The sequence below is a fragment of the Dipteris shenzhenensis genome, chromosome 9, assembly GCF_047967505.1.
Source record: "Dipteris shenzhenensis isolate YYH24624 ecotype China chromosome 9, Dip_SZ_1.0, whole genome shotgun sequence".
NCBI lineage: Eukaryota > Viridiplantae > Streptophyta > Polypodiopsida > Gleicheniales > Dipteridaceae > Dipteris > Dipteris shenzhenensis.
The window spans coordinates 36,933,817-36,958,111 of NC_141604.1; the positions used below are offsets into that span (position 1 = coordinate 36,933,817).

Below are 24,295 nucleotides of genomic sequence, written 5' to 3' on the forward strand. Positions count from 1 at the left end.
CAACGCCATAACAAGACCGTCGTACTTTGGTGGGAGAATCCGTATGCACCTTCGTGCTAGATTCTCGCTAGTGATGGTGATGCCAATCGCAGTCATCTGATCGTGCAGATTCTTCACCCTAGTGATCAACTTCTTTGCCGTTTCATACTCAGAAAGTTTCTCGTTCGCGAGTTGAGTCTCCAGATTCTGAATCTGCGTCTGATTCGTGGTCTTGTACTGATTTTTCAAGACTGTCCATGGCTCCTCCGTTGTGGTGACATGTTGAATTAACGCCATGACAGAGTCACTTACACTGCAGACAATAGAACACAGCACATCTGCATTTCTTCTTGTCCATGCGAGAATCTCATCCGCAGTTGGTACTATCTGTTGTCCTGCATTGGCTGGATTCGGTCTCGCAACCGGCTTCACGTCCGCCCTAGTAGCAGTATCCCAAAGCTCATATGTGCTTAGGATGGTCTTCATCTTGAACTTCCAGAGTGGATAGTTAGTGCCGTCCAACTTTTCGCTTTCGCCGAATGGTGGGATTCGCAGTCTTGCGGGCTGGGCCCTCTCACAATCTGCTCGCAAACAAAAACACACTACCAAATCTTCTTGCTAGAGCCCAAGCTCTAATACCATGTAAGAAAACAATACAACGTCTATGCTCAACAGATAACAGGATCTCATATGCAAGAGAGAAAAGCAGATAGTATGGAGAATCAAAAAAATGATTACTATAAAACTGATACAATAAATGGCACTGCCTCCCAGCCGTGCGCTCTTGTGTGAGAAGCTTCGATGGCGTGCTGGAAACAATAGTGGACAGAGGCTGGATGCTAAGGAATCAGGGTGGTTGTAGCCAGTGATGATCATGGGCTTCACGGGCTTGCTCTTATATAGCCACCAGTCGTAGTTGGTTAGACCCAATTGGGTGACCGACCCAGTCTGCCCAAAATGGCCGACTGGAGATCGGCCCCGAAATAGGCCACCAACCACACGATAGAACCGTGCCGCAAAATAGAGCAACTGATCGGGATCATCTGGGGCTCCAAATGGGCCCTGCAACCCGAGAGTGGGATGCCCCGGGAAATGCTCCGTCTATCCTCAATGTGGTCACTCATGGGATGCCTTCCCGCACTTGCATGTAGCCTAGTTGGCAGTGTGCCAACTCTATCTAAAGCCGTCCAGCCATCAGGCCACACATGGCCCCCATCTGGTGTCCAAACTAGGACCCACCAGATAATCGAGCTACTCAAATGCCTTCTCCTCATATGGGGGGCTTACAAGTAGAGTTAGCTGGTTCCCGCGTAGTTACACGAGAGTGGAGCATTGATATCTAACATCTGTGACCTCAAGGCATTGGATTTCACCATTTGGCATATGCATCTCAGCCTTTGTGGTGTCCGCTACATCACAATCCATTTGGCATATGTATCTCTACCTTAATAGTGTCCACTACATCCCAATCCATAGGTATCCATGTGCCATGATGATTTTTCCAACATCTATAAGCATATCTCATGTAAGCAATACTACGCACTACTTTTTTTCTTTTAAAAAAAAAGGATTTTATATATTGATAAAAGGCAAAAAGCGGGGGTCAGTTAGACCTTACAAAAATTGGCCCTCTACCACGGGGTGGAAACCCAGGGCCCATGCTACGAACAACACGATTAGGTAGCTGTTAGGTTGCTATTGATGTCCATGATGGCTTGGCTAATTAGGGGGTCGTCGTTGCTAGTGATCCACCCAAAATCTTGAAGGTAAGCTTTCATGAGGGCTGTAATGGCCGAGACTCTGAAGCCTAGTTGTGGACCATGATAGAATGCAAATTTATTTCTGATTTCCTAGATGTTCATAACCGTCGCCGCCCTTAGGTAAGGCCATGTGGCTGCCAGTGTGGATGAGAGCTTCCATGTGTTGCCTAGGAGCGGGGTCGTCCCATTGGCACCAACTGTGAAGCCGCTCATTAGTCCCAAGCTACGCACAGTCCGTTCCATCTTCTTCCATACCTCCTTTACCACCACCGGACATTTCTAGAATAGGTGCCAGAGGTCTTCCAGTGCTTTACCACAGATTGGGCAAGACAGATTAATCTGCACGCGCTTTGCTAGCTTCGACCTTACCACCGGTAGCCATTGATTCATCAGCTTCCAGAGCAAGAATTTGGCTTTGCCGCTGGTGCAGCCTTTCCATACACCTAGCAGCCTGGCTTTCCACCACACGGGGTTGCGCCTCAACCCCCATCTTCTGTTCAGACCGTGTGCAGGGTTGTCTTCGCAGAGCAATCTCCTTCTTGATGACATTTTGCATAGCTTGGTTTTCCCCACTACCTGTTCAGATATCGAGCTCCACTCATGATATGCCAGGGTGACTGTTGTGCATTTATGTCACCGACTTGTTAGCTGCAGATGCGATTGGTACACCGCCCATGAATAATAGCTGGATGACAACTATCTTTATGTACTCTAGTTAGTGGCTCAGTTAGTATGCCACCTAGGTTAGTTGAGTTTGGTTTGAGACCCACATATAGGGTTCACCTATTCCTTTTGTACTTAGAGAGAGTTCTTTTGGCTTACACAACTAAGAAGAGGAAAACTGTTTTCAGCCTCCACCTTTATGTGTATTCCCCCATTGTGTATCTGAGAAAGCTGCAAGTGAGACTCCTTACTTCTCTCCCACTCTCTTCACAAAGTATCAGAGCTCGGTTCGTGGTAAGGAGCTCAAGAAAGCAAACCAAGTTCGTAGTGTCTTGGTAAGAGGATCAGTGTTGCTTTCCTTTTTCGAGTTTGGGAGCAAATCTCTACAGGTAGCACAGCCGAAAAGTACAAGAGTGCACTGTCTCAGATTGGGATGCCCTTCGCGGTGTGGCGAGAGGGCAGTATATGCGTGCAAAGCCCTAGGTGACATTATTTTTTTGATTCGAGGCCATTTTGGGGCCTGTTTTAGTGGCGGAAGTTTTCCACAGGCACTCATAAAGGTGCCCTATTTTTGCTGTGCGACCACTGTTTTGCAGGTCGGTGAAAAGTTACTGTAGAAATTGCATCGTATGCCTATGCGTAGAGATATTGGGAGTGATAAAATCATTTTTATTGCCTCTTGATGCATAATCGTCACTAGGAAGTGATTGTGTGGTCAAATACCACTTTCATCAGTTTTGCAGATTTGCCCTTGTGAGGCAGAAGTTGTGTTTTTTACAGTGACAGAATATTTTTGCAATGTTCTGTAATGGCATCTGATGCTTCTCTCTCTGCACATTATGCAACTCCTGCTTGAGCTGCATTTTCCTGGCTTGCGTATTTGTGCCATACCTTTTTGTCAAAGTATCCCATGCCTCCTTCGGCATGCTTGCATCTTGAATATGCACAATCATAGAATCTGAAATAATGATATACAGCCAGTACATAACTTTTCTGGCTCTGTCATGCCAGCCTTTAAATGCCTGCAACTCCTGTTGATTGGGAACATTAGGAATAACTGGTTCTTGTTCAGCTCCAGTAATGAACTCCCAATAGCCTTTTCCCTTAAGGAAATTCGTCAATCTAAACTTCCACGCTTGGAAGTTGTTCTTGTCAAGCTTTACAGTGACAATCTATGAAAAATTTAGTTTCTGTGACCTTGAATGGTCTAGGAAAGGATTATGCACATTTCTGGACTATTGGAGGCTGTCATTATTTTGTCACTTTTATTAATGACTATAGCAAAAAAGTTTGGGTGTATTTTATGAAAAAGAAAAGTGAAGTGTTTGGGCATTTCAAAGATTTTAAAGCTATGGTTTAAAAAGAAATAGGCTTGCAAATAAAATGCCTAAGGTCAGATGGAGGGGGAGAGTACCTCTCAAATGAGTTTGCAAGGTTCCTATAGGAGCATCGCATAAAGTAGCAATATTCATGCAGTCATACCCCACAACAAAATGGACTTGCAGAAAGGAAAAACACACATATTGGAGAGGTATCTTGTGTCATGCTCAACGAAAAAGACCTGCCAGATTATTATTGGGCTGAAGCAATTGCTACAGCAGTCTATATAATGAACAGGACTCCCACTGCAGCAATACATGGCATGACGCCAAAGGAGAGGTATACTGGTAGGAAACCAAATATTTCTCCTTTGAAAATTTTGGTCGCATTGCCTATGTTCATGTGCCAGATGAGTTGAGATCCAAGTTGGATCCAAAAGCTGAGAAGTGCATCTTTATTGGTTATTCTCTGTAGCAAAAAGGGTATAGATGCTATAACCCTTCTACTCGTAAGTTTACAGTGAGCAGAGATGTTGTTTTTTATGAGATGATCAGTTGGTATAAACTAGTAAATGTGATTGATGATGTAGATGTACAAAATGGTAATGCTGCATAGAATTCACAATAGTAATCACAAAATATTAGTGGACCTGTAGTGTCCTCTAGCAGTGCTTCAAATACTTTGCCATGGATAGGCAGATTGAGATCAGGAGGATCTCCTCAAAGCAATGCAGATAGTGGTATGCAAGTATCATGAAAAGGAAAAGAGGAAGTAGATCAGCCCATGGTTGATGTGAATGCAGGTCACTCTTATGTGGATGGTGAATCCAGTGGCTCAAAACAGAGCCTTGATGATGAGTTGGGTATTCCTTTTGTTGTTACACCTGGAGATGTTTTGAGAGCACTTGGTAGTGAGCCTATTTTGCGCAGGTCTACCAGAGTCATGTATCCTGTGGATAGGCTGAAATATGATGGATTTATAGCCATTCACTATGCCTATATGGTTAAAGTGATACATGAACCAGAACCCACTTCTTTTGAGCAAGCCATGGGAAAAGAAAAATGGGAGAAAGCCATGGGTGAAGAAATGGATGCCTTCGAAGCAAATGTTACATGGGAATTGGTGCCTTTGCCTAAGACAAGAATGCAATTGGCTGTAAGTGGGCTTATAAGGTGAAGCACAATGCAGATGGTTTGGTGAACAGATACAAGGTCTTGATTAGTTGTCAAGGGGTATGCACAGACATATGGCATTGATTATGAAGAAACATTTAGTCCAGTTGCAAGGATGGCAACCGTAAGAGCAGTCATTGCTATGGCTGCATCAAAGGGATGGTCTTTACATCAGATGGATGTAAAGAATGCCTTCTTGCATGGTGATTTGCAAGAAGAGGTCTATATGGAGCAGCCACAAGGTTATGTTCATGCTGTTCATCCTGAGTTTGTTTGCAGGTTGAAGAAAGCCTTGTATGGCTTGAAGCAAGCACCCAAAGCATGGTCTGACAAGATAGGACAGTATCTTGTCACTATTGGCTTTCAAATTTCCAAGGCAGATTTCTCACTTTATGTGAGAAAAACAGAGAAAGGCATTATGATGCTTGTCATTTATGTTGATGATTTGATCATCACAGGTGTTCGTGATGAAGATATCCTTCATGTGAAAATGCTATTGAAGCAAAAGTTTGAGATGTATTTGGGAGAGTTGCGTCACTTCTTGGGCATTGAGGTGATTAGATCCACAAGTGGGATATGGCTCTTGCAGAGGCCATATCAATTGGACATGCTGTCCAAATATGGGATGACAGGATGTAAGCCTATTTCAGTTCCATTGGAGCAAAATGTGAAGTTGAGCACAGATGCAAGTGAGCTTCTAGAAGACCCTACTATGTATAGACGCATAGTAGGAAGTTTGATTTATATGACTATTACGAGGCCAGATTTGAGCTATGTTGTTGGTTTGGTAAGTCAGTTTATGCAGGCTCCAAGGAAACCGCATTTGGATGCGGCTAGACGCCGGCTAGACGCATACTGAGGTATGTGAAGTCCACATTGCAGTATGGACTATTTTATGAGATTGGGGATTCAGATACAGTTGCATGGATACATTGATGCTGATTGGGCTGGTAGTATTTCTGATAGACGATCTACTAGTGGATATGTGTTCTCTTTTGGGAGTGTTGCAGTCACTTGGAGCAGCAAGAAATAGCCTACAGTTGCCTTGTCGAGCACAGAGGCTGAGTACAGGGGTGCAGCAATGGCTGCATGTGGGGCAGCTTGGTTGCATAAGCTACTTTATGATATGCATCAGTCCACAGATGGGCCAGTTGTCATTTATTGTGACAACATGAGCAATATACACTTGGAAAATAACCCATTCTATCATGTTAGAACAAAGCATATTGAGGTGCATTATCAGTATGTGCGGGAGAAGGTTCTATTAGGTTTTATTGATCTAGTTTATGTCAGCACAGAGGATCAGGTAGCTGACATATTCATAAAGGCATTGGGCGCAGAGAAGCTGCGCAAGTTCAGAGACCTACTTGGTGTGTAGGAATTGGGATTGAGCTCGAGGGGGAGTGTTGAGATATCGAGCTCCACTCATGATATGCAAGGGTGACCGTTATGCATTTATGTCACCGACTTGTTAGCTGCAGATGCGGTTGGTACACCGCCCATGAATAATAGCTGGATGACAGCTATCTTTATGTACTCTAGTTAGTGGCTCAGTTAGTATGCCACCTAGGTTAGCTGAGTTTTGTTTGAGATCCACATATAGGGTTCACCTATTCCTTTTTTACTTAGAGAGAGTTCTTTTGGCTTACACAACTAAGAAGAGGAAAACTATTTTCAGCCTCCACCTTTGTGTGTATTCCCCCATTGTGTATGTGAGAAAGCTACAAGTGAGACTCCTTACTTCTATCCCACTCTCTTCACACTACCCATGCCTGTTCTTTCATGCTGGGGGACATCATGGAGTTGGAAGGCCAGCTGCTCGAGGTTCTTTTTATCGTGGCTCTTACTAGGTCCGCCTCTCCTTCCGTCAAGCAGACCCTCCTCCTGATGTCAGTCACGGATTCCTAGATTCCCAGTCCGCCTTGTGTTGATTCCACAGAGCGATCCATTACCTCAGCCCCTTCCTATGTAGGCTCCGGGCTTTCTTGATGTCCTGGAGAGTAAACACCTCTCCCTCTCTGTTGGGGGAAAAGCTCCACCAGATGCTCTCGAGAAGGCTCCCATCTCCCCGCAGCCCATTCCTGCCCTTCCATTCGAGGAGCACTCTGCATCTCTTCCAGGCTTTGACTAGCCCCGCTATTAGGTCTGATCCAGTCACGTGGAGGGGGAATGCCGAGATGAGTTTATCATACCAGTTCAATCTTGGCCAGGTTCCCATGCCCTTGCCCTTTGCCCTCTCTATGAAGTCTTTGACTATCTCTACCCAGGGGGCATTGTCTGAGAATAGTCACGTGATCAACTTCCAAATGAGGGCTGTATTCCTACACCTTACGTCTGGGAGCCCGATTCCTCCTTGAGCTTTGGGAGCTTTGAGGGGTTCCCACGGGATGTAATGCATCCTCCTTCAGCTCCATGACTCTGCCCATAGGAATCCTCTGAACATCACTTCAATCTCGAGCCATTGCGTTTTTTTGAAATGCCAAATGGAGGCATTGTAGGTTATAGAGGTTGCGAGGATGTGCTGGATGATGAGGTAGCATGCATTCTAGCCGAGGGGTACACCATGCCATGCTCGGGAGCTTGGCTCTTACCTTGCAATCAAACCTTTTCTTGAGGGTGACCCCGATTCCCAGCGAGGCACCCAAGTACCTGACAATTTTCCCTCTCGGGATGATCTACACACCGATATCCTTCAGCCATTGCGGGAAGAGATCGAGGGATGACCGGATCACGAAGGTTTTGGACCAATTGCACCTAGATCCGGATGTTGTGCAGAAAATGTTGATCACCTGAAGCAGGGAAGCCACCGAGTTCGGGTCTTCTTGAGTGAAGGACATTGTGTCGTTTGGTGAACATCTGGGTGTACAGCTGACTACCGGAGGGGAGCACCACTCCTTGATCGCCCCCTCCAGCCCCCTGGTCTTGAGCATTGATATTAACGGTACTGTGCAGATTGCAAAGAGAAGTGGGGCCAGAGGGCACCCTTGCCTGACTAACCTACTTAGTTCAAATCTGCCCACTGCTTCGCTGTTGATGCAGAGGACTGTGCCCGCATTGCCCAATAGGGTCTTCACCATTCTGGAGAAATTATGGCCGAATCCTAGGGAGTCCAGCGTAGCTAGGATGAAATCCCACCTGATTCTGTCGTATGCCTTCTCCAAGTCGATGCCAAACATGATCACCTCCTGGGAGGAGGCGGTTGCGTAGTCCAAAGTTGCTCCAACATTCAAAATGTTCTCGTAAATGTCCCTGCCTTTCACAAATCCTGTTTGTTCCTTGTCAATAACGGCCGAGCAGATGTCCCTGATTCAGATGGCCAACGCCTTGGCCAAAATTTTGTATGATATATTTAGCATGGTGATGGGCCTCCAGTTGCCCATCTTCAGCCTCGCTTGCCATTTTGGGAAGAGCTTCATAAGGCCAGAGTTCATGTCCACGGACAGCAAGCCTTGTGCAACTGCCTCATTTGCCATGTTGGTGAGGTCCTGGCCTATCACATTCCAGAACGCTTTGAAAAATTATGCATTCAAGCCATCTGGTCCGAGAGCCTTCTCATTTGCCAGAGCATTAAGGGCTTCCAGTAGTTCGTCCTCGTTGAACGGTTTGTCCAGCTGTCCTCTGCAGTAGTCTGACACACGAGCGCCCACATCCTTCAGGGCTTCTTTAATGCTCCACTGCCAAGCTTCGTCTTGGGTGGCTTCTTCCCCTACCACTGCACTCAGTTCTTTCTTGAAGACGTCTGCAATTTTCAAGAACTCAGTCACCATCCGGTCGTCGGAGTCCTGCACCTTATTGATTTTTCCCCACATCCTGTTCCTCTTGATAGATTGGAAAAAGGTCTTGGATGGGCACTCGTCCACCGCTGGCCAAAGTTGTCTACTCTTAAGGTGGGTTGTTCCTGCTTCTAGTACCTCCTTGTCACGTAGCGCCGCATCTGCTCCCACCAATAGCGTGATGAGGATGCTATCTTTGGGGGCTTCGCGAATGGCTGCATGGAGTGCAGCTCTAGCATCCTCGAGGTTGGTGAATCTCCTTCTCAAAGCCGTTTTGGCGGCTCTGTCTTCGTCACTCACCAGAGCCATAAGTCGGCGAATCATGGAGTCCCATTTTCGAGCCGGGTCCATGGGCCCCTCCACTGCCTCTGGCCAAGTACTCCTGACTTTCTTGCAGAAGCTCTTTGAAGAGAGACGCTTTGTGTTGAAGGTGAATGGGATGTTGTGCGACCTGCTAAGGGGACCGAGAATCTCCAGTAGATAGGGTGTGATCTGAGATAGTTGTAGAAAAAATACAGCCGCCTTGCATGGGGCTTCTCAACCACCATCCTTCCTCCGAGGCGTAGAACTGGTCAAGTCTTCCCGCCTTGAATTCATTACCTTGTCTGCGGTTGTTCCAAGTGAACTCCTGCCGCCCATCTTGTAGGATGTCTTGGGCATTTACCAAGCCTACCTGATAGCACAAATCCTCCCAGACTTCCCGCTCGTTACCGAAGATCATAGTGCCTTCATGTGATCTGTCTACCCAGCTCTCCGTGAAGTTCTAGTCGCCCTCGAGGATCCAATGTTCACTCTCTATGGCGTCGCCTAGAGATGACCAACATTCAATTCTTTCCAGCCTTGAGTTGGGAGCATAGAGACTAACTACATTGAGTGGGAATCCATTCGAGGCGATCTCAACCCCTAGGAACCACCCTTTCGAGGATCTACACACCTCCTTGGCCTCAATGTGTTTCTTAACTAACACTGCCACACCCCCTCTCCCCCTAATTGGCGAGTTCACAAAGGCACTATACCCAATTTGCTCACATGAGAACCAGAAGGAGTCCTCACAACCACACTTAATTTCCTGCAACAGCACTACACATGGATTAGCTCTACGAACGGCAGCAGTGAGGCATGCCTTCTGCTTAGCTTTGCTGCAGCACTCCCTAACATTCCACAATAAGATTTTCATCTCCCCATCCCCCGCCTTGGATCTATTGGATGATTGCGCGACACGCATCCTTAATAAAATTAAACCTGTTCTCTTTCCCTTTCCCGGTCCCCCTTGCCACGTCCTTGATTCTTTTGGAGAGACTTCTCGGCTACGGCTGTGTCTATGGCATTGTGCGTACTTGGGAGCTCGAGGTCTGTTTACCTCCATCCTCCAGCATTCGTTTCCGGTGGTTGGCTTCTAGCATTTCCTCCTCTGCGGGGGAGCCTTCTCTACCGTTCGGGGCCCCTTGAGACTGATCTTGGGACAACACCACCACCATGTTTTGAGGGACCATCTCCACTACCGACGTCGATGCTGGCACCTACGGGCCGCTTTGAGCTTCATCATGGCTTTTTGTCCTCGACTTTCCCTTCTTGCCCACCACTTTCCATGATTCCTGAGTTGATGGGCTGGGAGAACGTTGGTCCGAAGATGGAGTGGACTCCTCCGCTCGTGTCGAGCTCAATTTTCGGTTTCCCCCCTCTGCGCTATCCTTATCTCCCGTTGGGTGTCCCTAAGTACCACCCGCTTCAATAGACTCCATGGGCTTCTCTTTGTCACCTTCTGCCAGGGAAGTGTTGGCGGCTCTGAGAGGGCAATTCCTGGCGAAATGACCCAAACGTTTGCATGCGTAGCATGCATTCGAAAACGAGCTAAACTTGACATGGAGAGCCACTGGCGGGCCTTCTTGGAACTTGATTGCCAGGTACTCTGAGATTTCCTGCGATCTATCCCAGAGTATCCATGCTCTTTTTCTGCCCATCGGAGCCCGTGCGGATGGGGGAACCTGGAGTACTTTACCAGTGACGACGCAAGTATCTCAGTTTTTCCCCCCAACCACGACGAGATGTTGAGGAACTACACCCAAATGGGGCATTCATGTAACAGGAATTGGTCGATATTGAAATCTGAGCTCCACGGTAGCACCAAGACCGGGGCACCGAAAAAGAGAAAGGCTCGGCCGAGTAGCTCGTTGCGTAGTGCCTCTCCCAAGAATTGCACCAGGTAAAAGCCTTTTCCCAGAAATCTGGTAGAGTAGACACTGGATGGAAGGTCGCACTCATACTGCATGAATTCAGCAAGCTCGTCCTGGGCAGGGATAAGGCCCGTAAAGAACAGATAGAGCCCTCCTCTAGCCAGTCGCTCAATTTCGGGGCACACATCGTCAGATCTGGAGCTCGCAAACCACCGAGTGCTACTTCCCCTTTTCAAACCACGGTTTGTGGGTGACCTCCTTCACTCTTCTGTTGATCTCTGCTAGGACGATCTTTCTGAGGTCATCCTCGAGCAGTGGGGAGAAGCCGCTTTGTATTTTCTTGGCTAGCAGCACCTCCGCATAGAACAGAGTCTCATCATGCGCGCTTTCAGGGGTCCCCTCGTCTCTGGATTCTGCCTTGCGTTCATCATTGGGGGGGGATGTGTCCTCACCATTTTCTGCAATCATTTCTTCTGGCAAAGTTGGCCTGTCGACTCTAGGTCTCTTCCCTAGTCCACTCGCCCTACCTCCATCTGCCTGCCGCGCGTCACTCATGCAAGGGGAACTTGCCTACTTTAGGCTTGGACGGAGAGAGAGAAGCGCTTGATAGGCACACAAGCCTTAATACTACGCACTACTTGATACCTTATTACTAAACTTTTTTTACTAACTACACATCTAAAATGGTCTCCCTTCTGAAAACCTTCCATAACATCCCACATTCGGTAAAGAAGATTTCTAGAAATTCCCCCTTGCCAGGTACCCACATGGTCTTAGTTTTGTGGAGGAAAACTAATTGAAAGTAGTAAACAAATACAATGGAGGGCATGAACCAATTAACACCCATATTTCTTGAACAAAAAGTAAACTTCATTGACGATTGAACATCGGATCTCATCTTGAACACCGTTTGAGGAAAAACATCCAATGAGTATGAATTGTTCTTGCAATGGTGACCTGATCCACTATGTGTAAAAGCAAGTGCACTCGAGTTGTCATAATGCTTCAGGGAAAGTGCTTCTCAAGCCAGCACATAGCTTCGATGGAGTGTGGCGAAAAGGGCTTGCCGCCTTATCGGGGCTTCCCATTCAAGAGGAAAGGGCTCCCAAGGCTCTTTCACTCCAACCTTCAATCCAAACTCTCCATGGTAATCCTTCAAATTTCAAAGTGAATCACAAATCAAGAACATCAAGAACAATCTTGCTGGGAACATCTACTAATAATGTCGCCCGATCAGACGGCAGAGATTTAATCTCCATCGGGAATCTACTCTTCGTAAGCCCGAGTAAACCCCGCCGACCTGCTGCTACAAAGGAGCCCCTCTCGTTGGCCGTCCATGCAGGGAAATCAACTCGAGTCCCTCTTGTTGGGACTCGAGTCGGGGATTCGAGGCTAGAGTCTCGATGCGCACTTTCCAGAGAGTCTGACGGGTTGCATTCTGGGCACTTTCCAGAGCGAGACGGCCGCGAGCTAGATTCCGGGCACTTTCAAATCGGGAATGGCGTCCCCTGTTCCATTCCGCACGAAGTCTACGTTCCTTCCAAATTGTTTTCATCGCAGTGTGATTCTTTGTTGAGGGGGAGGGAGAGAGAAGACGAGGCGCTGTTCCAGTAATGGTGTCAACTCGAGTTTCATCTTTAGCACAGCTGCCCACAATGAACTCCAACACCTCAGCAGTCTCCTTCGCGGAGCTTCCTTTTACTACATCAAGAGAATGGAGCCATTCTCCGCCTCTACTCATGGTTTTTTATCCTCACACTGCTTGGCAGCCGCATGAGGCTCGCTCTCTTCCAACTGCATCCGACGGTTTCACTTCAGCTTTGCTATCCCGCTGCTACTGCACAGACCTCTTGTTGTTTTTTGTCATCGGATTCGAGTCCCGAGCACTTTCAAGGTTACGTACAGAGCAGGGGTTCTACACGAATCCCTCTCAGAGTTCGAACAACATACACTGGGTCTGGGAAAATTTGGCCACAGCTAAAGCTATAGAATTGTCTCAAGAAGCCATAATTTGATTCTGGCGAGTTTTACTAAACTCTACAGATTCCAGGCGTAACGGTACTTTAAAAATTGTACAACTGCTGAGAGGCATTGTGGATAGATGGCTGGTATTACTCAGGTGCCTGAAAGTCATGTTGCTACAACCCTGGGTGTATGAAAGTCATGTTAGAGAAAAGGGAGGCTCAGAAATTGGGAAGCCACAGAGCAAAGCATCTGGTCAACATGCCAAGGAAGAATCTGCGTGTTGCCGTGTGCCTTGGAGAGCGGTCCAGACACAGCTCATCAACTGGGAAAGGGCGGTAGTTGGGAGATGCTGAGCTTAGAGGAGACGCTCAAGATTCTGGACCGGGTGACTGAGCTGCCTTTGGTTGAGAACTTTATCTGCAACTTGCAGAACTGCAGAAAAAGGAAGAATCTTGTGTATGCCAGCCGTGTGCACGCACTCATTTGCAATAATGGGCTGGAGGTTCATACAGATGTTGGGAACTACCTCGTGCCAATGTTTGTGGAATGTGGAAGTGTGTCCGCTGCTCAGGAGGTTTTCAACAAGTTGGTGCATAGGAATCATCATTCTTGGACATCTATAGTAGTAGGGTATATCCAATGTGGGAAAACGCAGCATGCTCTCGACCTGTACCAAAAAATGGAAGAGGATGGCCTACATCCTAGCCGGTATACACTCAGGGCCCTTCTAAAAGCTTGTGCTAGGCTGAAAGATGTGGAACAAGGTCGAGCGATTCATGCTGAGATTGCACAAAAAGGTTTTGAAAGAGATCTTTTTATTGCAAACACCTTGATTGACCTGTATGCCAAATGCAATACAATCGCAGAAGCATGTGAAGTCTTTAATAAGATGCCAGTCCGAGATGTTGTCTCTTGGAATACACTAATTGCAGGATTTGCTGAACAGGGACCTATTCGAGAAGCATTGGAATGTTTTGATCAGATGCAATTGGGGGGCATCTCTCCAGATATTATCACGTTTGTTTGCATTTTGAAAGCTTGTGGTAGCATAGGAGCCATTGGCAAGGGCCAAGAGATACACGTTGAGATTGCACAAAGGGGAATTGAAAGAGAGATATTAGTTTGCAACACGTTGATCCTCATGTATGCAAAATGTGGATCATTAGCAGATGCACAAGGAGTCTTTGACAAGCTGCCCAGTCGAGATGTTGTTTCCTGGAATGCTCTAATTGCAGGATATGCTGAACGTGGACCTGTTCAGGAAGCACTGAAGTGTTTTGAACAGATGCACCTGGAGGGCATCTCTGCTGATGCTGTCACATTTGTTTGCATCTTAAAAGCTTGTGGGAGGATAGGAGCCAACTGCAAAGGCCGTGAAATACATGAAGAGATTGCACAAAAAGGATATGAACGAAATCTTTTTGTTGCCAACTCTTTGGTTGACATGCATGTGAAATGTGGCTCACTTTCAGAGGCACAGGAAGTCTTTGACAAGCTATCAGTCCACGATGTTGTGTCATGGAATGCACTGATTGCAGGATACGCTGAACATGGACCTGGTGAGGAGGCACTCAAATGTTTTGAACAGATGCAACTGGAGGGCATCGCTCCAGTTGCTGTTACATTTGCTGCTGTCTTGAAAGCTTGTGGCAGCATAGGAGCCATAGGCAAGGGCCGAGAAATGCACATAGAAATCACACAGACGGGGCTTGAAAGAGATCTTTTTGTTGGCAACAATTTGGTTGACATGTATGTCAAATGTGAGTTGCTCACAGAGGCGAGCGATGTTTTTAACAAGCTGACACAAAGAGATGTTGTGTCATGGAACATACTACTTGCAGGATATGCTGAACATGGACTTGGTCAGGAAGCGCTGAAATATTTTGAGCAGATGCAACTTGAGGGCGTCTCTCCAATAGCTGTCACATTTCTTTGCATCTTGAAAGCTTGTGGCAGCACTGGAGCGATAGTGAAGGGTCAAGAAGTACATGCTGAGATTGTAGAAAAGGGATTGGAAAGGGATCTTTTTGTCGGCAGCAGTTTGGTCGATATGTATGCCAAATGTGGTTTGTTTATAGAGACACGGAATGTCTTTGACAAGCTGCCAATTCGAAATGTTGTATTATGGAATGCATTAATCGCAGGGTATGCTGAACATGGCCGTTGTCAAGAAGTGCTAAAATTCTTTGAAGAGATGCAACAGGAGGGCATCTCTCCGGATCCTGTCACATTTGCGTGCTTTTTGAAGGCTTGTGGCAACATAGGAGCCCTAGGCAAGGGCCGAGAAATACATTCCGAGGTCGCACAAAATGGATTTGAGAAAGATCCCTCTGTCACAAGCATTTTGGTCGATATGTATGCCAAAGCTGGCTCACTCTTAGAAGCACATGAAGTCTTTGACAAGTTGCCAGGTCGAAATGTTGGGTCATGGAGGGCGCTTATTGCAGGATATGCTGAACATGGACTTGGTCAGGACGCCCTCGATTGTTTTGAACAGATGCAACTGGATGGCGTGTCTCCAGATGATCTCACATTTGTTTGCGTCTTGAGAGCTTGTGGCAGCATAAGAGCCATAGACAAGGGACGAGAAATACATATGGAGATTGCACTCAAAGGATTTGAAAGAGATCTTTTTGTTAGCAGCACGTTGGTTGACATGTATGCCAAATGTGGCTCACTTTCAGAAGCAATGGAAGTGTTTGACAAGCTGCCAGTTCCAGACGTCGTGTCATGGAATGTACTAATTGCAGGATATGCTGAACATGGACCTGGTCAGGAAGCTCTGAGATGTTTTGAACAGATGCAAGTGGAGGGCATCTGTCCGGATGCTGTCACATTTGCTTGCATCTTGAAAGCTTGTGGTAGCATAGGAGCCATAGAGAAGGGTCGAGAAATACACGTGGGTATCACAGAGAAGGGATTTGAAGGAGATCATTTTGTCAGTAGCACTTTGGTGGATATGTATACCAAATGTGGTTTAATTTTAGAGGCACGGGAAGTCTTTGACAAGCTTCCTGTCCGAAATGTTGCGTCATGGAACACCCTTATTTCTGGATATGCTGAACATGGACGTATTCAGGAAGCGATAGAATGTTTCGAACAGATGCATCTGGAGGGCATCCCTCCCGTTCCTGTCACATTTGTTTGTGTCTTGAAAGCTTGTGGGAGCATAGGAGTTATGAATAAGGGCCAAGAAATACATGCTGAGATTGCACAAAAGGGATTTGAAAGAGATCTTATCGTTGGCAACACTTTGGTTAACATGTATGCCAGATGCGGCTCACTTCCAGAAGCACAGGAGGTTTTTGACAGGCTGCCAGTCCAAGATGTTATCTCGTGGAACACGTTAATAGCAGGATATGCTGAACACGGACTTGGTCAAGGTGTACTGGAATGTTTTAACCGGATGCAGTTGGAGGGTGTCTGTCCAGATGCTGCCACGTTTGCTTGTGTCTTAAAAGCTTGTACCAGCGTAGGGGCTATAGGTAAAGGCAGAGAAACACATGTTGAGATTGCAGGAAATGGATTTGAAACAGACCTTTCTGTTGGCAATTCTTTGGTTGACATGTATGCCAAATGTGGCTTACTTGTAGAGGCATGGGAAGTCTTTGATAAGCTCCCACTTCGAGATGTTGTCACGTGGAATGCAATGATAAAAGGATATGGCATAAATCATGAGGGTAACTTGGCTATACAATGTTTTGAGGACATGCAAGAACAAGGTGTGAAGCCAGATGCTATTACATTCACCTGTCTTCTTTCTGCATGCAGCCATACCAACCTGGTATACAAGGGACTTCAGTATTTGAAGGCAATGAGAGAAGAACATTGCATTGCACCCACAATAGACCACTTTAGTTGCATGGTTGATCTTCTTGCGCGATCAGGACATTTGTATGAGGCAGAGAAGTTTCTTGAAAGTATGGGGTGTCCTCCATCTGAAGGAACGTGGACGGCGCTGCTCAGTGCCTGCAAAACCTATGGGGAAGCAGAACTAGGACTGAAATGCTTTGAGAAACTTCTCCAGAGAAATTCAGAATGTGCTGCTTCATATGTGCTCATGTCAAATATTTATTCAAGTGATGGCAGGTGGCATAATGCATATAGCATAGAGGATCTGAGGAAGCATGCACGGGCAAAGAAAAAGGCTGCAAGTGCTTTGATAGAGGTGAATAAGGAGTTGCATGAGTTTGTGGTTGGTGACAACCAAAATAAGGAAATCTCACTAATGCTAGAAATCTTCAGTGCGCGCATAAAGGACGAAGGGCATGTGCCAAATGTAGGTCTGGTCTCGAGATCTCGGGCTCATGAGAACTAATGGAAATTGTCGATGGCTGTTAGCCTTCTGAACAGGCTACAGGTACCAATACGCATTGACTAACATGATGCAAACTGATTGCATCCAGGAAAGAACTGCATCGCTCATTTCAAGGATGGCTTGTGGGTTTTGTGGAGATATATTCTGGTCTACTGTCACATATGCAGAGCTGTTTCATGGAGAAAATATGATCGCATCCAGGAAAGAAGTGCATCGCTCATTTTGAGGACAGCTTGTGGGTCTTGTGGAGATATGTTCCGGTCTATTGTCACATATGCAGACCTGCTTCATGGAGAAAACATCTGTTGTGAAAGCCCAGTTGCGATCAAGTATTGAAGATTCTCTTTTCCATTAATGTAATTGTGAGAGTGGAAAAAGAAAAATAGGAGAATGGAGTAATTTGGGTTTGAAGATAAAGAGGAGAGCAGAAGCTAAATGCTTATTACACATTGCTTATGAATTTTAACGTTCAATTAACACCAAAGTTCAACTTGTTTCAAAAAGTCACTTTGCATGGAGTCCTGAGTTTGATAGAATACCTGAAGCCCTAACTGACAAGCACATAATTCAATCCTTGGGACATCAGTAGTAGAGCTGATAGATTAAGATATTGCCCTAATGTCCAACGCAGGCTGACTGTTGTCTACACCACCCTGAGCTGTTCTTTTAAAAGAGCTCCTATATCTTGGACACAAGATTTCGCGAGAGAGCATGTGCATGAGGATCCAGCCTGTTCCTCAGATAGTAAGGCAACTTTGAGCGTTTCTAAGATTCATGTCGTTCTAAAGAAGTTAGTGAGGGACTATCTCCCATTACAGCAACCATAGACTCAATACACTGGCAAGACTAGTAGACCAACCCACACAAGGCATTCATAGTGGACAAAAAAGGATGTTAAAGAAGAACCTCATCTGTTTCATTAGTGAAATAGGATTTCATTAGTGAAATAGGATTTTGTTACAGTACTAAACTGCACTGACCTAGGTACATACGTGTCCCAAGAAGACTAGGTGGGAGCAACCCTATCCACAAAGATCTAAATATACCAATTTTCATCTTTTGTATGTCAGTGTATAGCTAGCCTGTGGGTGTGCACTCCTCTCTCTCATTCTCTCCGTATCTTTGAACATGGTATCAAAGCTTGTGTGATCCATCTTCTCTTTGATTTCCAAGCCCTCCTAAGATGAGGCAAGTTTCCATCTAAGCAGCCTTTTTGTAGAGCACATCTTGCTTTTTCATCCCAACTTAGGATTTTGAATCCTGGATTCCAAGATATGGGGATTTGAAGTTTTAATGACGTTTCTTTGTGTTGTTTGGTGTTCTTTATATTACTTTGTGAGTGTCTAAGGTTGAGAGAGAGAGAGAGAGAGAGAGAGAGAGCACAGGCTACAAAGTACTAACAACAACCAAGGAAGCAGAGACCAAAAGTTTCGAAGCCCATATGCCTCTCAGAGCTACTACGTAGCCTTCAACATCGTTAACATGGCTTCAAAGCTACCTATGACATGCAGTCTTGCAACTGTCCTTTGAAGCCTCTACGATCCCCTTGTGGCTTGTCTACCTTGTACTTAATCCTGGATGCATGTAGCGCACCCCCCCATCATGGAAATGTACGGTGTTGGCTAGATTCATTCATGATTTTAGTTTGGCCCATTTTTCCATTTTAGGGTTTGGATGCCGTGTCACTGATTTTGGGCTTAGTATATAAGCCATGGTTGTACTTTCTTTCAGTGCGTGAGTGATTTGTACTTGCAGTTCATTGTACTCTGTTCTTCTACTCAAACATTTAGTATTAGAGCCATCTTTTGTGCTAGTGGCTTCTCCTCCCTCCTTGCATCATCCCTTCATAATTTGCAAGTCTGACTTGGGGAGAGTGCTCTTGGTAGGTCACACTTGTTTGAACAAGGTTCAAATGAAGAGTAGTGATGACTCGTTCAGGCCATTTTTGTAATAGGGTAGTTTCTTTCTGCTTGGCTTAAGATAAAATATTAGGGATTAAAGTCGATAGAGCCAGAGAAAAATGCATACCTAGAAAATTTGAAACAAAATACCCTAAGCATCAAAATAACTATATACAAAATCCTAAAGATAATATCATCAATACAGTGGCAAGTGTCATTGGACTAGATTTGTTGTATGCAACTAGTTCTTGCACTATAACAACTCGTTTTTCAGCTTGATATAGGTCGTATTTGCTTGTACAGATTTCGTTTTTGCTCGTCTTTGAAGTTGATGTTTTTCAGCATATACCACTTCCCACCAACCAATTAAGGACTAGTTAAGGCTTTTAACGAAAGTGTGCATTCCGATTAGATTGAGGGGGGTCCAATTATGCTAAATCTCTGAATGGCATGTTAAAAATGTTTGAAAATTTAACCCCTACGAAATAGATACTTTAAGAATTTTTTGTGAATGGATATAAGTTGAAAAAACTCACACATTTTTTGAGGTCAAGAGTAAATCGAAACTACACAATATGGGTACTCATTTGAAAGCTTTTGAATTGAGATTGTAAGCTCTGAGAATGGACATAATTTTGTAAAGATGTGCCATTTTGTGTGAAAAAGATTCACAGTTTGTTCTTAGGATCACTTGAGGCATAATATAATGGGTGCCAAGGGAGATGGAATTGTGTTTTAAGGTGAATTTTAATGTAACTGAAGTAGTTATGTTAAGAAAAGGCCCTTAGCCTTACTTGGAGGAAACTTTAGTAACAAAATACTCATCATTTGGTGGAGATTTTCCTTAGATTCAAAATTAAACGAATAAAGTTTTCTCACATTTGACCGACAAAAACTCATTGTTTGTCTCAGCTTCCATTACAAAGGTTGTTCAAGACATAAAAGCTAAACTGGTCGTGCTTGCTAGTAGTTCCTTGTTTGCAGGTGTTTGAAGGTGGATTGAAGGCAATTTCTGAAGAGCGGAAAGTACATGGGTGCCTATATGTAAAACTAAGATCAAATTTGGATCTGAGATCAAAAGCAGAGCTAGAGGACTTTGAAATCTACAATTGTTGTTTGTACATCATTTCAATCCTAGGTCTCTGTCAAAAGTTATTGCAGTTATAAAAAGTGGAAATTTTTAAACCTGCATGCAAATTTTGTGGCTGCAAATAGGACCACTGGTTGGTGGTAGTTCTCAATTGGTTTTTTGTTGATTTGGGTTAGCAAGGTGCCTGACAGAAATCAGTGCAATGGCTGCTATGTATGCAACTATCTACGCTAGTTTCTTGATGCAGAAATAACAGGAATTATAAGTACACACACAAAAATCAGAGATTACAGTGGGTTTTGAGTGGATGCCAAAATGCAGTGGATATGTCTTAGATGCTATGCTTTTCCAGTGGTTGGAGCATGTCAATGCCTCACAGGCATTGAGAAAATACAGCTTGCTTATAGTTGAAGTGTGCTACACTTGAATCGGTTCTGTTTATGCATTCATTGTGTTGAAGAAAAATGGCAGAAAGCTCAGAAATAACTCAAATTGTTGGTGACAAACACACAAAAGATATTACATGTTTGGCCATATAGAAAGGAAATTTTTTTGATGGGTAAAGGAATGTGGGAGTTAATCATAATTGAGGATGAACGCCCGGTCTTGTGAGAAGAGACTCCTACTGAGGAGCAAATGAAAGCATACAAGACATGGGTTGAAACTTCCATGACAGTGCTTCATTGGATTTCTATTGTATTTCAGAGACACTCATACGGCATATTAAAAAGCCAAGTACACCCAAGGAAGCATGGGACATCATACACAAGATGTATGGGACTAGCACGGAAGCCAGGAAGATTCAGCTTAAGCAGCGCATGGCGTGTGGAAAGGAAATCATACCATCATCGGCTATGTGGCTAAGATTAGACAAATCGCAGAGGATCTAGCACCTATAAATTGCCCACTAGAGGATGATGACTTGATCTCAGTGACCTTGAATGGACTTGGACCCTAGTACAAGTTTTGGATACATCCATATCAGTGCGGGGAGTGTGAATCCATGGAGTGGAAGGTTGCATGAAACCCAAAAGTGGGCTGATTTGAAGCAAGGGAAGAAGCCAGTTGGAGAGAGTTCAGATCAATAGAGCATGGATGAGAAATATGAGATTCCTATTGTCACGACACGGCACTAGGAGTAATGAATGTGCAAAAGTCGTGTCTCAAGCGAACGTGAAAAGTGGTGAGATGCAATTTAGATGATCATCGAGGGTGAAGCACCAAGTGGAGAGGTTGACATACAACAAAAACATGTGTATGCACCATGCATACATGACATCTAGAGTACAGCATGTGGAGCCAAGAAGCCGTGGGGGGCAAAAAGGAAAGGCAAAAGCCATGGATGTAGAGATGGATGCTCTTGTGGAAAATGAGACATGGGATTTGGTGAGATTGCCAGTTGGAAAGAGTGCAATTGGATGTAAATCTCAGACATACATGTTGGATTATGAAGAAACATTCAGCCCCATAGCCAAGATGTCAACAGTGAGGACGACCATGATTGCATTATTTGCAAGTAAAGATTCGAAGTTATGGCAGATGGATGTGAAAAATGCATTCTTGAATGGCAAGTTAAAGTAAGAAGTGTATATGCAGCAGCCTAAGGGTTATCTACATCCTAGATACCTTGAATATGTATGTAGATTGAAAAAGGCTCTATATGGTTTGAAGCAGAGACGAGAGTGTGGTGTGAGAGGATCAACAAATACCTTGTGAGTCTTGGTTTTGTAATTACATATGCAGATACTTCATTGTATTTGATGCACATAGAGAGGGGGATTGTGATCCCAGTGATCTATGTGGACGACCTTTTGTAACAGGTAGTGACGAAGAGAAGATTGCCTATGTGAAAAGAAAGTTCAGTAAGGCGTTGATATGAAAGACCTTGGAGCATTGAGGTACTTTCTTGGCATAGAGGTGGTGAGGACACTACATGGCATATAGTTGATGCAATGGCAATACACGTTAGACATGTTGGAAAGTATGGGATGACTAGATGTACACCTATTGATATCCCGTGGAACAGAATGGGAAGTTAGAGATGGATGGCACATACATTGAGGATGTCACAATGTATCACAAAATGGTTGGGAGTTTGATCTATTTGACAATCACTCGAATAGATCTGAGTTATGCTATTGGTGTGATCAACCAATCCATGTAAGACTCATTTGGAATGTAGTGAGGAGGATCTTGAGATATGCATATTATATACTCCCAATTTTCCTTGGAAGTACTCAAACTTCCCTTTTGAGAGGAAATTCGTGAAAATGTCAATCGCTTGATCATTTGTCTACACATACTCAAGATGAATCTCCCCATTTTGATCACCTTCTCTCTAATGAAGTAATATTTTACTGCAATATGGTTCATCTTGGCATGGTAGATGCCTTACATGCGGTGACTGCTACACCTCTATACTCTACTTCTATACTAGATAAAGTGAGTATTGTTTTTTTAAAAACCAACTCACCATAGCACTTCCAAATGGGAAGGCATAACTACTCATTCTTCTCCTTTTAAGAACATTACTGGCCCAGTCTACATCCATATATCCAAAGAGTTCCATGTCTTTTTCCGTCTCATAGAACAAGCCATATCCACAAGTGGCAAGCTCATTTTGAGCTTGAGAGGGAGGGTTAAAACATACATTAAAATATTGTAAGAGTTGTAAGGGTGTGTAGATTCTCAAGAAAATAAGAGGATAATGTATTAAGGGGGGTGTGTGTGTGTGTGTGTGTGTGAAAGTATGCCTGAAGATGAAGGAGAAATTAGGTGCTATGAGACGAAGATGGATTGATAAAGAAATGGAACATAATTGGCTTCCCACTCACTCAGTGTTCTTCTGTCCCCCCTTCTGCATTTACTGAGTCCTTGTTACAGAGGGTTAACATTCACTTGGACTGATTTCTTCACCCATCTTCGGGTTATGTCTTATTGTGATCATGGAGTTGGAAAAGCCATGTGCATAACCTGGAAGGTGTGGAACCTGTGGCATGCCATTTTATTCCTTTTTTATCCATTTTTGGAGTGCTTGAAATCTTACCTTCTACAATTCAATCATAGGGTATGTAGCTTCATTGATATGTGGATTTGGATAAGAAGTTGATGTACTCAAGTCTTCTTTACTTGACGGAGGAAAGGGCACTTGTGTTTTCTTTTGTAGAGGCATTCTTGGTATAATAAGAACTAAATGATGCTTGGTTACCTCTTTTTGTTGCTACATAATGACATTCACAGGTTGCAACAAAATGCTTATGGGTCCTACATTTTGTTCGTCAAATCCCAGTAATGCCTAATAGAACATCAAGACTAATCTCATTTGATTTCGGGGCTGTGTTTTGAGGGGGAAATCCATACAAGCATGGTTGATGCCACAATCTCGATAGATTGGTTGGAATGTAGTAGGGCTGCCATTATGAGGACATTCTACAATTCGATGATTATCTCCATATCCATAACACTTGATTGGTATTCAATATGTGTTTGGATAAACTTGATTTGCATAAAGAGGGATCAATATTTCTACTCCTTCTAGATAATACACTAGATACCCTGTATCATATTCAATTAAGGATCTGTAGTTTCTCAACTTGAAGTTGTATCAGAATTACCAGAGGAGAGGGAATCGGTGCTCTTGGGTATTGTTGTGGGTTGGGAAATCTAAGTAATTATAGATCTTGGGTCCAAACTAGAACAAGATTCAACATTGTAGATAGTGATGCTAGAGCAAAAGTTGGTTGAATCTACACTAGGATGTATGCCCATTGGTATTCTTGAGGTCAGGGCATGTTTACTTTTATAATTCCCATTGACTGAACATATGTGACACCACAACCTTGGTGGTTGATTTGCTAGTGCATTGATCCTACACCTTAGGGTGGGACATTCATTTGTTATACATTTGGCCATGCAATGTGAACACCATACATTCTCCCACCTTGGATAACTCGGAGGTTGTGGTTGATACATGCAAAGCTTTTGGTCCATGGGCTGAATCATTGCTTCTATCAACTTTGTGGTCATGGCTATGAGGTGATCTGCATTGGTCGTCTCACTGGATGACTTCATTTTTCCCTTTGGGGAGCGTGTTTCATGCACACTTGCTTTGGCGTCATCATTGCTAGTATCAAAATCAAACATTCCATCCTCAATGTCTAATGTTGCTATTTGAGCAGCA

At 44.5% G+C, this 24,295-nt stretch overlaps 1 protein-coding gene across 1 annotated transcript; it reads left to right on the forward strand.

Annotated features, from left to right (window-relative positions):
- The first annotated feature begins 12,336 nt into the window (after nucleotides 1–12,336).
- LOC147898586 (pentatricopeptide repeat-containing protein At2g33680-like) lies at nucleotides 12,337–17,555 on the forward strand. The gene has a single exon (XM_087379357.1). It carries the CDS (start codon nucleotides 13,153–13,155, stop codon nucleotides 17,122–17,124), a length of 3,972 nt encoding a protein of 1,323 aa, XP_087235483.1. The 5' UTR covers nucleotides 12,337–13,152; the 3' UTR covers nucleotides 17,125–17,555.
- Nucleotides 17,556–24,295: the final 6,740 nt, after the last annotated feature.

Bases quoted from the DNA above. Each gene is read 5' to 3' on its own strand.
- LOC147898586 (XM_087379357.1), top strand. From the start codon at position 13,153: ATGCTGAGCTTAGAGGAGACGCTCAAGATTCTGGACCGGGTGACTGAG.